The 15,129-nt window shown below is 42.5% G+C and overlaps 1 protein-coding gene across 2 annotated transcripts in view; it reads left to right on the top strand.

Moving 5' to 3' along the window:
* Positions 1–9,960: 9,960 nt before the first annotated feature.
* Positions 9,961–15,129, top strand: part of SV2C (synaptic vesicle glycoprotein 2C) — a 161,107-nt gene continuing 155,938 nt past the window's right edge. For both annotated transcript variants that reach the window (XM_068965672.1, XM_068965671.1), the window contains exon 1: positions 9,961–10,540. In XM_068965672.1, coding sequence (XP_068821773.1) covers positions 9,961–10,540 — 580 coding nt within the window. The remainder of the gene's footprint in view (positions 10,541–15,129) is intronic.

The raw sequence follows: 15,129 nt of genomic DNA, 5'->3' as shown, positions 1-15,129 counted from the left end.
GAGAAAGAAAGGACAAACATTTTTTTCCCTCTACATTCCTTAGGGTTATATAACAATAATGTATCCTGCCTGAGGACAGTCTCTGGAAAAAACCTTCTGGCTAATCCTGTTATCTTAAAATGTAAATTATGGGAGTAGGTCTAGTGAGGTCTTTACAACCTCCAGACATTCTTTTGATTCACTATAATAACTAATTAGAGAGTATATACGTGGAGATGTGCTCAGTCATGTCTGACTCTTTGCGACCCCATGGACTGTAGCCTACCAGGCCCTTCCCTCCATGGGATTCTGCAGGCAACAGTACGGGAGTGGGTTGCCATTTCCTTCTCCAGGGGATCTTCCCCACCCAGGGATCGAACCTCCGTCTCCCGCATTCCAGGCCGATGTTTTAACCTCTGAGCCACCAGGGAAGCAATAGAGAGTATAGAACTCCATTGCTAACATTAGCAAGGGGGTACTCTTTCTGCCTTCTTCTGATGCCTATGTCAGAAGCTTTCTCTGTCTCCTTTATACTTTAATAAAACTTTATTACACAAAAGCTCTGAGCGATCAAGCCTCTTCTCTGGCTCCAGATTGAATTCTTCTCCTCCGGAGGCCAAGAATCCCGGCGTCTTTTCGTGGTTCAGCAACAACCTTTCAATATATCATAATATCATAATACCATGTGGCAGCACATAGCTTTTATCACATTGTAAGCCAATTATATGTTTGATTGTTGGCCATATTCCTTGATGGTGAGGAGCTGTGCCTTTCGTTTCTGTATACAGAGTCTAGGGAGAGTCTGGACCCTTCTATTGAGCACATGAGAAATCGCTGTTGGTTGCAGTGAACAAGCGAGTGTCCAGGATTGCTTTGGGCATCAAGATTAAGAGATGAACCAAACCACAGATTCTTTGTTTAAAGACCTAGTGGTCTGATGGGTGGATGGATGAATTCTGACTTTTCCTGTGACTGTTGCTTTGGGCCCATGTCTGTTCTCATACATTGGTTGGAAATTCAGTTTGCTCACTTGGGAGGATTAGATCAAGAACTCCTCCTTGCCCCCAGTATCTAACTTATCCACCCCAATTCCACAATTTACATATTTCCTTGAACCAAGGAATTCAAAGAGGAACTCCATAGCTACTTATTTACAATGTTGTGTGTGAATTAATTGAGCAACTCTTTTCCCCAGTGACCACATTAGAGGGTGCTTTTTGGACAACAGAAAAGGGCGCCCATTCTGCAGGGCCTGCCTTGAGCATGCGGCAGTACCTTGTACCAAGAGGCAAACGTGGAACCCTGAGTCAGTGAGTAGACCAGTCCTCTTGCTTCATGAATCATGCTATGGAGACTTGTGTACCAAGACACCTGGTTGATAAGGTTTTGTTTTTTGTAAAAAAAAATATATAAAAAGACACCTGGTTGGTTGCAAAAGTGTGCCTGCCTTGTGCCACAGAGCATGGGTGGAGGTGGTGAGGATGTTTCTGGTGTCTCTCTTCTGGAGACCACGAGCCCCGGAAACAGTGAGTACAACATTCCTTGGGCTAATGCCCTGGGGGTTTCATCCTGTGCTCGGAGAGAGGTGCTGAAGTAAACTAAGGCTGCCCCACATGTCCAAGGGACCCTGCAAAATGAAGCATTTATGAAGCAAAACATGGGCACGGCAGAAAGGGCAAACGGGTCATCTCCATGCATTAAGGCGGGTGCTGTGCGAGCCTGGGTGGGACGGCGTCTGTCCCCTGCGCCTGCTGACATCCAAGTGAGCTAACTGAGGTCCAGGAGAGGGCATTTTGCTGTTATCAGTGTAATGTGAATGAGGCCAACTTGCTTTTAAATTGTATTAAGACTGCAAATATGTTAATCACATTGCCTGATTTGCTCAAAAAGGGCAAGAAGAGACAGGAAGACAATCATTCTTTTTGGAGCTTTTCTTGCAGCGAAACCTTAGTGTGTGTTTTAGCAACAGCCACAAACACCCAGGGCGAGTCTTTTCTGAAAGAGTTGCTGGCCCTGATGACTCCCCAGCCCATGCTCCTGGCTGGAGAAGAGCGCAGCTAACCTTCATTTAATGGTCATTTTCCCTTTCAAAACAGGAAATTGCCAGTGTTCTTCCTGCTGGACAGTGATTTATATTATAAATTACATTGTTTTCTTCTTCTTTAATTCCAAGTAAATCAGCAGTGACCGAGAAGGTACCATGTGCCAAGTGTTGCCTTTTGATGTTATTTTGTTTAATCCCCTCCAACAGAATTTTTATTCCCCATCTTACAGGTAATGCCATTGAGGAGTTAAGAACACAGATAACATGCTTAGTGTCACAAAAAGTGGTAAGTGGCAAAAGCAGTATTAGAACCCAGTGTGCAAGTGTGAAAGTGAAAGTGTAAGTCGCTTAGTTGTGTCCGACTCTTTGCGACCCCATAGACTATACAGTCCATTGAATTCTCCAGGCCAGAATACTGGAGTGGGTAGCCTTTCCCTTCTCCAGAGGATCTTTCCAACCGAGTGATCGAACCCAGGTCTCCCACACTGGGGGCAGGTTCTTTACCAGCTGAGCCACAGGGAAGCCAGAATACTAGAGTGGGTAACCTTTCCCTTCTCCAGAGGATCTTCCCAACCCAGGAATCGAACTCGGGTCTCCTGCATTGCAGGTGGATTCTTTACCTGAGCTATCAGGGAACCCAGGTATGGGTTTAACTCACAAAAAAGGTGACTGTTTATATCTAACCATTTAGGTCATTCTGATTTGCCTAGGACACCCGTTTGCTCAAGAGATGTTGTGGAGATGATGTATGTGATTCTCTTATGTGATTCATCTTTTTGTCTAAGTAATTGCCTGACACTAGTATTTGACTGGCTCTATAGCCAATTTTTAAACATGCAATTTTAAACTTATTTATAAATTGCTTGGGTCTATTTTTTTTTTCTTTCTTCTAATTCCGGTGATGGGCAAGCAGAGGAAACTGAAACTAGTCTCATTTTGTAATAAGTCTGATGAGAGATTGAGTGAATGTGGAGGAGAAGGGTAAATGATCACAGGTTGTTATTAAGCCCAGGTGGTGGTAATGCTTAAGAACCTGCCTGCTAATGCAGGAGACACAAGAGACGCAGATTTGAGCCCTGGGTTGGGAAGATTCCCTGGAGAAGGTCATGGCAACCCACTCCAGTATTCTTGCCTAGAGAACCCCATGGACAGAGGAGCCCAGTGGGCTACAGTCCACAGAGGTGCAAAGAGTCAGACATGACTGAAGCAACTTAAGACGCAAATAGAACATGTACGACTTGAATTTTTCTCTTTGATGACTCTGTACTGAGGAACTGGTCTTCCAGCTGTCCTCCTCCTTCCTCAAACCTGTCTTCAAAGACATCTAATAAATGCTGCTTTTATTTTGAAGTTGTCATAGCCATGATCAAATGGCTGTAGTCAGAATAAAGATCACAACAGATGTGAAAGGGTGGGGCTGAAGAGATACAGTAAAAGAAAAAAGGTATTTCCAGTGTTTAATAAAACCAACAGTGTTTTTAAGATATATTCATCTAGATCTCCTACTTTGAACCCATCCCATTAGAGTAAAACTTCAGGTCCCCACTGTGATCGCAAAGCCTTGGCGATTTGTCCCCAGCCTCTTCCCTCGTCATCCCTCCCAGAGTCTGCTCCCTGCCAGTCCCCGCCTGTGGCTGCTGCTCCTGCTGCTCTGTCTGGGAGGCTCTGAGCCCCTGGAGAGCAGCAGTGGCTTGTGATCCACACAGTCAGAAGCTTTAGTGCAGTCAGGGAAGCAAAGTAGATGTTTTTCTGGAATTTCCTTGCTTTTTCTATGATCCAGTGGATGTTGGCAATTTCATCTCTTGTTTCTCTGCCTTTTCTAAATCCAGCTTGTACATCTGAAAGTTCTTGGTTCACGTACTATTGAAGCCTAGCTTGCAGGATTTTGAGCATTACCTTGCAAGCATGTGAGATGAGCACAATTGTGTGGTAATCCGAACATCATCAAAACTAGGCATCTCTTTAACCTCAGGAATTCCCAGTAAGATCTGCCACAGTGCTGCGCATTACCACATTCTTCCATGTCTCTGCAAATATGGAAATTTAGAGCTGAACTACCGATTGAAAAATTAGTTCAGATCATTGTGAGCCTGATGGGGCTCTAGCAGAGGCAAGCTCAAAGTGAAAAGTGAAAGTGTCAGTTGCTCAGTTGTATCTGACTCTTTGTGACCACATGGATTGTAGCCCACTAGACTCCTCTGTCCATGGAATTCACCAAGCGAGAATATTGAAGTGGGTAGCCATTCCCTTTTCCAGAGCGTCTTCCCACCCCAGGGATCGAACCCTGGTCTCCCACGTTGCAGGCACATTCTTTACCATCTGAGCCATAGCCTGTAGGAAAAAACCAGACAAGCAAACTCTAAAGGGAAGCCTCCACAACTTCAGGTCCAAGCAGGAGAGGATTCCTATAGAACCAGAGTTCTGAATTCTTGATCTGGCCTCAGGACCCTTTTTTCACTCTTAAAAATTGTTAAAGACTGAAGAACTTTCATTTTTGTAGATTGTATCTATTGATATTTACCATATTAAGAAAGTAAAACTGTGAGACTTTTAAAACACCAGAAACTACAAGTACACAAGCTGTTAACCATCAGAGAAATGATGTCATCACACAGCTTGTTGCCTCTGGAAAATAACACTATACACTCATGAAAAACTGAGAGTGAAAATGTTCAATAACATCTTTCTATTCTTATGAAAATTATTTTGACCTCACACTTCCCTTGAATGTTCTTGGGGGTTTCCTGGTGATTCCAGATTGAAATTTGAGAACTACTTCTCAGAAGATAGGCTCCCAGCCAAGAACTACTAAACATGTAATGGAATCCTATTACTATTTAAGATATTCTAACCCTGTGAATGGGGAAAATTCATAGCTGAAGAGTCAGAGTTAATAGAGTAGTCTGAGAAGGGCTTCAAGTCTGTGTATACCATAAGATTTAAGTTAATCACAAGCTCAGGCATCTTCATGGCCTAAAGATTGAAAGTAGGAATCTCTGGGTTGTAAAAATACATACTGTTTTATTCTTTGTCATTTTTTCTGAAATTTTCCAATTATTTCTTGTGTGTTTTAGTTTTGTGATCAGAAAGAATATTGTTGCATTAAATTCAATTCAGATACTTCCTCAAGAGAGTACTGCTCACTTTGACTCAAGAATATTCTTTCAACAAGAGGTCTAGGACCTTCAGAAAAGTTCATGTATATAAGCAGGTTTGTTGTTAAAGTCTTTAGATTTCACTGCTGTGAAATTTGTAGAGATATAGACAACTGTTGAGGTGAGTTTATGCTGGCTTAGGAGAGCTGTTCCTCATAGAGCAAACCTATTGTGTCAAAATTGCATAAAAGGACTATTAAACATACTTAAAATTTTCTGGCTTTTTGAAGGACTTATTACTTCAAAATATGCAGGTATGCTAAATACTCTATTTTTGTAGATAGTCTGTTTAAAAATCATAAGGATTACTTTTTGAAAACTTAGTTTCAGTTTTTTATAAACTTGAAAGAAACACAGTTTCATTTTAAAAATGTTATTTTAGTGTAGACTTCTGGTTTTATCCTGTTTCCCTCAATTAACTCTAATTACTGAGTTTTATGATATTTCATAATAAAGACATTAAAATTTTAAAGGATCTTGGTATTTATCTTAACACAGTAATCCTCATGGTGTATAATGAAGGCTGCTTTTTGGTGTCATTTTGAGGATAGGGGCATTCTGTTATTAGGAAGATTTGGGAAATGGTTGGATAACACATTTACACAAAGTTCTTTATAATAAGCTTTGCACTGTGGTGCTCCTGGAAAAGAATATATGAAGTCAGAAATAGAAATTTCCCAATTGATTTGGCTGTAGAACTTTTTCTTCTCACAGCACCTAGGTGAGCCACTTGCACTCTGGGAGAGTTGTCTCTAATACAGACAACTCCCTCATGAAGTGGGAAATGAGAGAGCTGGCCCTCTTATGGTGCTTGTGTCCTCATTTATTAATGCTGCTTTACAGTGTTTTAGTTTACTGGGTTCCTCTTTTCAAGGAGCTGACACTCCAATAGGGAAGACCGTGGCATTCATTGTTGTTGTTCACTTGCTTAGTTGTGTCTGATTCTTGGTGACCCCATGGACTGCAGCACACCAGGCTTCCCTGTCCTTCATCATCTCCTGGAGCTTGTTCAAACTCATGTCCTTTGAGTCAGTGTTGCTGTCCAACCATCTCATCCTCTGTTGTCCCCGTCTCCTTCTGCCCTCAATCTTTCCCAGCATCAGGGCCTTTTCTAATGACTCAGCTCTTCTCATCAGGTGGCCAGAGTATTGGAGCTTCAGCATTCATGGGTAACCGTAAAGGAAGACATGATTGCATGTCAGGAGGAAACCAACCATGCTGAACTGGGAATCTGTGATAGTTAAAGCAAAAAATAAAAGAAAAAACTTCACGAGAGAGGCGGCCTTGACCTGCCCCTTGAAGAGTGGGAATATACACATAAGTTCAGAAGTCTGGAGAAGAAGAGGCATCCTTAAGTAACTAGAGTCTGCTGTCAAAAATCTGGACAGGCTGGGATGGTGGGTCAGTATCTATTCCTTCAGCTCAAAATGTGTTCTTCTCTTTCCCAAAATCTTCTTTTCAGAATGCTTTCTCACTGCAGATAGGGGGTTGTGCATTTTAATGCTGGTTAACTTCAAATATCATTACTACTTCACAAGGCTAGGCTATATAAAGTAGCAATGTGGATGTTTTTACATAGTACGTAGAGCTTCTACAAGGCCATGTCCATCGTCTAATCTTTCTGCTGTCTCCAGAGCCTGGCTCCAGGCCACTGAAAACTGGAGCTCAGTATGCTGATCTTTTTTTTTGTAGACTGATAATATCAAGGACAGAGGTTTCAAACCGGTGCTGAATATGCCTTTCAACAAACATTTCTTGCCAGAATAAACATAAAGTACATGGTGTACAGCATCAGATCTCTTGGACTATATTCTTTTAATATGCATAAAAATAGAGCATGTTATTGAATGTAAATTATATCTCAATAAAAAGGATTTTAAGATTTTTTGAGAATCACCATTTTCAGACATATGAAACAGAAAGATGTATGTAGTTGTTTACAACCAACTCTGCATGTAGTGTGGGTGGTTATGAATATGAAATAGTTCCATTCTTTCTGACATTAATCATTAATTAAAATGTGTATTAGTTTGGAGTAATGCTTTATTGTTGTTATTGTCCCGTTGCTCAGTCATGTCCAACTCTGCGACTGCGTGGACCAGAGCATGCCAGTCTCCTCTGTCCTTCACCATCTCTTGAAGTTTGCGCAAATTCATGTACATCGAGTCAGTGATGCTGTCTAACCATCTCATCCTCTGCCACCCCCTTCTCCTTTTGCCTTCAATCTTTGGTGACCACAGCATTGGAGCTTCAGCTTCAGCATCAGTCCTTCCAATGAATATTCAGAGTTGAATTCATTTAGTCACATTAATTACTGTTTATTAGAAGAAGCAATTGTAGAAGCTTCCCATTACTAACAGGCAGGCTGTTCACGGGTAGCATGTTACAGGGGCTTGGGTTCTGCTTTCACACTCACCAGTGTTTACATTTAATGGTGTTTTTGGTGCTGTTGTGCCCAGGAAGCAGCTGATGTCCTGTGTCTGATATAATCATCCATTTATGGATGGTAGACCAGTTGTCTTTACTTACTGTGTGAAATGTTTTAATTTTGTGTCTTGGTTTAAAAGTAGGAAACCTGTCTCCATTGCCAGCATCATTTATCATCACTCTCCCTTCTCTCTTTCCCTGCCTGCTCCTTCAGTTTCGGAGTGCTCCACCCCCAACCTCCTTCCCCACTCCCTTTGCATCTTGCTGTCTCGTGGATCCTCCCATCTCTCCCTCCCCCTCACCTCTCAGCTCTCTGAAAAAAAAGAAAGATAAGGGAGAACAAACAGGAACATCCTTCACGAATACATTTGGGAAAAAAAGCCTTATAATCATATGTTTATGTTCATTTCATTTTTTCATCTTCCAAAACACAGGCCTGAGCAGAGCCATGCTTCTGTGTTGCCTACTGGCCATTTGTAGGTATCTGGTAGTAATGATGCCCAATTCATTGATAAAGAAGCATCTTTTTGTCTGTTTTGCTAAGTTTATTTGTCATGTCTGGATGAGTAGTTTAAATGTATGTTTGTAATAGCCACTTACCAAGTGTTTCACACGGGATGCAAAAGAACAAAGTAAAAATGACCATTATATAAATCAGCGTTTAGAATGCTGCTGCAGCCCAGGGCTTGGCAGGTTAATGATGCAGGAGAATGGCTTTCACTTTCATATCATTTCTGTAGAAGGTGGGCCTGATATTGGCCACCAGAGAGGACAGCTCAGCAGACAAGTGAAAGAAGTCAGCCTGAATGTAATGAGCTGAGACAGAGGGGCTGTCCGTGAGAAAAGAAACCCAGTGATGGGTCAGGGGAGGCTGCTGACTCTGGTGTCCAAGGAGGCAGATAACTGCAGTCAGACAAGGCGGGAGGGAGTGTGTGCACCCACGTGTGTGAGACAGGGTCTAGAGATGAAGATGGTGGGGACAAAGCCTGGGGTTCTTACAGGGCATGTTGGGAAGGGATACCACATTTGGCTTACCTGTCTCTGCTGGCCTGGGGGTGGATCCTGAAATGGCACATTCCTACTGGACAATCCACGTGTTTAGTTCAATGACTATCAAAGTGATGTGAAGTCATTTGACAAACCCTGCCAATTTGCTATAGATATGACTGCCATACTGGGGGGAAATACTCATTGTCTGTTTTGGGTGCCGTGTGAGTCTCTGTTATCATTTATTGAAAGGAGATACAAAAAGGGTAGAAGGGAAGTGTGTTTTATAAATATTTGTAGGCATAACTCAGAGATATTACGGGTTTGGTTCCAGACCACCACAGTAAAGTGAATACTGCAATAAAGCAAATCATGCAATTCTTGGTTTCCCAGTGCATGTAAATTTATGTTTATATCATACTGTAATTGATTAACTGTGGTATAGCATTATATCTAAAAGAATAATGCATAATACCTTAATTAAAAATACTTTGTTTCTAAAAATGCTATCACTGAGCTTTTAGCAAGTCATGGTAATAACATCAAAGACCACTGGTCACAGATCACATAACAAATATAATAATAATTTAAAAGTTTGAAGTATTACAGAAATTTCCAAAATGTAACAGAGAAACAAAATGGGCAAATGTTGTTGCAAAAATGGTGCCGATAGATTTGCTTGGCTGAGGATTATCACAGACCTTCAATTTGTTGAAAATGCAGTATCTGCAAAGTGCAGTAACGCCGTGTACAGTAAAATGAGATGTGCCTGTATATGACTTGATAGCATTGTATGTAGGGATACTTGCTTGCACTTTTTAGTTTTGTTTTTTTCATTGTGAGGAAATGAGGTCAGACTGGATTCTTTTATTATTCTGGGTTTGCCTTTGCAGAATATATATATAACTGCAAGCAATATTATTTTTCTCAGAGTCTTTCTAGCACTTTCAGAATATGTTGAATGTACTTATAAAGGTGCAGGATATTTCACTGTATTTTCAGGGGAATGCTTGTGCATTATATGCAAAGTTACCCAGGAGACAGAGTTCCTTAAAAACAAAACAGTAATAATAATAGCAAAACCCTAAATTCTTTAAGTTCTGATGACACTTGAGTAGAGAACCAGCAAACAGTGTGCTCAAAAGAAAGGAAAAGCTAATTCTGTATGTTAATCTGTGGTGTCAGTGAAAAGAGACCAAGAACTAGATGGTGGAAAAGGCATTGAAACAAATAATAAATATTTTCTGTGGGTTTTCTTCTTTTGCAGTTCCATTCTGAACTCAAAGTGGATGATGCTGTCAGGACTGAACCACTGACCAGAGTCTGTGAAAAATTCCCACCTTCTCACTGGCCATCAGTTGAGATAAGATGGAAGACTCTTACAAGGATAGGACTTCACTGATGAAAGGTGCCAAGGACATTGCCAGAGAGGTGAAGAAACAGACTGTAAAGAAGGTGAATCAAGCAGTGGACCGGGCCCAGGATGAATACACCCAGAGGTCCTACAGCCGATTCCAAGACGAGGAAGAGGATGATGACATTTATCCACCAGTGGAAACCTATAATGGAGAGGCCAATGATGACGAAGGCTCCAGTGAAGCTACTGAGGGTCATGATGAAGAAGACGAAATCTACGAAGGGGAGTATCAGGGCATCCCCAACATGAACCAAGGGAAAGACAGCATCGTGTCGGTAGGGCAGCCCAAGGGCGATGAGTATAAGGACCGCCAGGAGCTGGAGTCTGAGAGGAAAGCGGACGAGGAAGAACTCGCCCAGCAGTACGAGCTGATAATCCAGGAGTGCGGCCATGGGCGCTTTCAGTGGGCCCTTTTCTTTGTCCTGGGCATGGCCCTGATGGCGGACGGCGTGGAGGTGTTTGTTGTGGGCTTTGTGTTGCCAAGTGCTGAGACAGACCTGTGCATACCAAATTCGGGATCCGGATGGCTAGGTGAGTGCATCCCAGCAGAGACACACTCTGAAACTGCTCCATTTGTTGAGGACAGTTAACAAATTGAATACCTCCTTTCCATATGGAGGCCTGCATTTGTTCCCGACATTTGAACAATTTAAAACATGCAAAGGAATCGAAAGAACGGTGCAGTGATACCCATATATTTCTCCCTATTTCTAACTTAGATTCTATACTTAACGTTTACTGTATTTTCTTTATCACCTAGCCACCTATCTATCTATCCATCAATCCCACTTTTATTTTTATGCATTTCAAGGTAAGTTAGAGCAATATATTTTTAACTTACACTGTTATAAATGTTGCATTAGGTTCTCCTTAATTAACTTCAAAAGACATGCCCTTGGAAGTTAATAAAGCTATTATGTGACACTTACCTGACATTTTTCTAAATATAGAGGTAAATTCTTCAAAACTCTGATAAATGTGATTTCACATTCCAAATTTTATGTGTAGTATTGTGGTTTAAACACTTTTGGGACCCTGCGAATTTTCATTTTTTTCTGTAATCTATGTGTATGTTTGTCTGTTGGTTTTTTTTAATTACCCTTATTTATAGAAATTTCTTTAGATGACTTTTTCTTTTTCCAAATTTGTACCTTTGTGCCTACAATGCAAAAGCTTCCTTTCCTCATAGGACTTAAAAATCAATTTCGAATCATATTAATGTTTAAATTATATGTATTAAAACCATATAACCTCACTATAAAGTATCTAGAGAGCAAATTTGACTTTTGTTTTAAAGTTATACTGCACTCAAGGTTCATTCATATAGTTACAACGCTGTATTTAACCTTCCTTCTGGGAGGAAAAGTAAGAAGGCCAAGAAGCATGCCCACAGCAGGCTATCCCCAAAACTTAAGGTCCACGTCAGACAGGTGGTACATTAAATCATGAGACCTGTAAAGCCCTTCCGCTCAGAGCACATGTTTGTGTGCATAGTAAACCTTATGTGTTTCAGAGTCTGTGGAAGAGAGGAAGAATACTTGGTGTCTCTGATTCTAACAGACTTTTTAAAATGAAGACTTGAAAAACAAAAGTATACAGATCTTTTTGTGGTTTAGTAAGTAACTCCTAATTTATAATATATAATATATAAATAATATGATAATTATATTAATATTCCTAATTTATCCCTTCCTTCTCCCTTCTCCTTTGGCAACCATATGTTTGTTTTCTGTGTCTGTGAGTCCATTTCTGGTTTGTAAATAAGTTCATTTGTATCGCTTTTTTAGATTCCACATGTGAGTGATATAATGTGATATTTGTATTTCTGTGTCTGACTTCCTCATTTGTTTCTTTAATTGCTCAATTGGAAGAGATAGACCCATAGATGCAATCTGGGAGGGGGATGAAGGGGAGAGCATAGGGGCATAGATTGCACGGGTTTTGTTGGTGGACTCATCTGTGTGTTCACCCATCAAAACGCAGAATAGGGGTCGGAGGAAGGTCCAAAGTCATCAAGTGCATCATTTCAGCATATCTGCTTCATAGATAGCACTCTGCTGCTGCTGCTGCTAAGTCGCCTCAGTTGTGTCTGACTCTGTGCGACCCCAGAGACGGCAGCCCACCAGGCTCCCCCGTCCCTGGGATTCTCCAGGCAAGAACACTGGAGTGGGTTGCCATTTCCTTCTCCAATCCATGAAAGTGAAAAGGGAAAGTGAAGTCGCTTAGTCATGTCTGACTCCTACCAGGCTCCTCCATCCATGGGATTTTCCAGGCAAGAATACTGGAGTGGGGTGCCATTGCCTTCTCCTCTAATTTTATTTAATTTTTTTCCTTTGGTGAGTAAATCTACCTACCGGGCATTAAAATATTTACCAAGATTTTGCTAACAGAATATATCAGCAGAATGTTTTAAGAAAACAGATCCTTAGAAACACATCTATTTAAATACACAAATATTTAATACTTTCAGGCTTGAATATAGACTAGCAGTCTCTTCATGTCATGATCCTCACTTTTATACTGAAAGCAGAAAAATAGAAGCTGAGCTTCCCTTTTATCTTCTTGGTGCTGAAGGAGGTGCAGTAGCCCACATGGTGCTCTTATCGGTCTGTCCTATAAACCCATAAACCATGATGGTGTCACACACCCCCAGGGGGCGTTCACAAGTGTAGATAATGCTGGGGAACTATTGGAGCACAGATATTTTCATCTCCCCATAAACGCTGCCTGCTTTTGTGAATTAAAAATGTGTCCCCAGGAGTGTATGCTTTCACGCCATGCTCTGAGTCCCCCACAGAAACTTTGTGACGGGTTCACAACTGCGCCTTCCAGACTTGCCTTTCAGTGATTTTGCCACTGTAATTTTACTGACAATAGCATTCTAACACAGTCTTTTTTTAGACAAGCATGTAAATTTGTTTTGCCATTTTCATTTCAGCACATAATAGCTTTGTAATATAATTACCACACTAAGTCATAGCAATGGGATCAAAATGCAAGACAGGAAGATGCACAACCCACGTTTGGTGGCCTTTGGGAGGAGAAAGGTTTGCAAAATTGTTTCTCGTTTGCCACTAAGCCTTGTGTCATTTCACTCAAGGAAAACTAGGAATGAAAAATATTAACTGATTTCTGTTTTAATTATTTAGGAGATAACTCCTCGCTTTGTGTTTGCTAGAAGATTGACTTCCAGATAGTTAAGGGCCTCCCTTGTGTGCATGTGTGGTGTGTACAGTCTGTGTGCATATATAGTGTTAACTGAGAAGAGGTTAATCTAATGAGCTGCTGTTTGGGGAAATAAGTACCATCATTGTAAGAAAATTCATTTTCTGTTGCCAGAGTCTATGTATTGAGTATTTATTATGTGCAAAGCATGATGTTACCACATGGGAACATAGGAGAAATAGCAAAAACAAAACAAGGTTTGTGTATCCAAAGAAGTCATAGTCTAGCATAGAGAGATGACAAGTGTCTGTGCACCACCAGGTCAAGGAAACAAATATCCATAGCCAGTTGTTCAGTTGCTCAGTCATGTCCAACTCTTTGGGACCCCATGGACTGCAGTACATCAGGCTTCCCTGTACGTCGCCATCTCCCAGAGTTTACTCAAACTCATGTCCATCGAGTCGGTGATGCCATCCAGCCATCTCATCCTCTGTCATCCCCTTCTCCTCCCGCCTTCAATCTTTCCCAGCATCTGGGTCTTTTCAAATGAGTTGCTTTTCGCATCAGGTGGCCAAAGTATTGGAGCTTCAGCATCAGTCCTTCCAATGAATATTCAGGACTGATTTCCTTTAGGATTGATTGGTCTGATCTCCTTGCAGTCCAAGAAGAGAAGTGTATAACCAGAAGAGAAGTGTAGCTAAAGAGACTTCAGGCAGGGAGACCCTGTGAGGGGAACGGACCTGAATAAGGCAGTGGAAGGAAGGCACAGACTGGAGAGCTGGTCCGGAGGTAGAGTCAGCAAGGGTTGGCTCACTGGTAGTTTGGAACAGAAGGAACAGGACAGTTAGTGGAAGGAAGGCGGTTCATCAAGTTAGGTAAGGCAGATGATAGGTTTGAGCATGAAGGAGAAAGAAGAGGGTTTGTTTTTCTATTTTACTTTAAAGATGTATTTATCAATTTTGGTTGTGCCAGGTGCTCATTGCCGTGGGCTTTCTCGAGGGGCGGTGCACGTGCTTCTCACTGGCCTGGCTTCTCTCGCCAAGCTCCAGGTTCAGGCACTCAGGCTTCAGGAGGTGCAGCCCCTTGGCCCGAGGGCACAGGCTCCACAGCCTGTGGGCTCCTCCCAGACCGGGGCTGGAACCTGCGTCCCCTGCACTGGCAGGCAGATTTGCAACCCCTGGACCACCAGGGAAGCCCGGTGTAGTTTTAGACCGATCACTTTGAGATTTGGGGGGAGGCATCCAAAGAGGAGCACCTGATGGGTTCCTGCCACCATGTGGGCTGAAGCGCTGAGTGTTTTGAGAACCATCTCATTTAAGGTGAAGCTGCCCGAGACCGTCACCAGGGAGAGGGCGGTTTCCTGCCGAAGACTATTTGTGGGACTGGCGGTGAGGAAGACGTCACGGAGGAGACGGAGAAGGCGCAGCCAAGAGAGAGGGCAGGTCTGGGAGTCGCTGGAAGAAGGAAGGGATGTGCTTCCTTTGTAGGTGCGGAAGAGTCTTGTAAAGGTTGAAACGCGCCCCTTGGGTCTGGCCCTTGAAGATCTTGGCTGCCACTAATGGTTCTTCCAATCTGTGTCAGGCTAGCATGTTCGTTTGAAGGGACAAGCCCATGTATGGAGTGAAGTGACAGCACGCCCTCCAGCTTCCCAGCCCCCCGGCGCAGGGGCCACAGGCATCCAGCGTTCTCCCCTCACAGGGCTGCGTCTCACCGTGGATGCACAGGGAGCCCTCCCCAACCACATCTTACCTCCGGTCCAAGAGCTCTTGAGGACCAGTTTGGGTTCTAAGAAAGCCTCCAGACAGGGCGATGGCACCCCACTCCAGTACCCTTGCCTGGAAAATCCCATGGACAGAGGAGCCTGGTGGGCTGCAGTCCATGGGGTCGCAAAGAGTTGGACACGACTAAGCGACTTCCCTTTCACTTTTCACTTTCATGCATTGGAGAAGGAAATG

This window comes from Capricornis sumatraensis, chromosome 2 (genome assembly GCF_032405125.1).
Source record: "Capricornis sumatraensis isolate serow.1 chromosome 2, serow.2, whole genome shotgun sequence".
Lineage (NCBI taxonomy): Eukaryota > Metazoa > Chordata > Mammalia > Artiodactyla > Bovidae > Capricornis > Capricornis sumatraensis.
The sequence above is the reverse complement of the archived record's forward strand: the minus strand, read 5'-3'. Positions and strand labels throughout refer to the sequence as shown.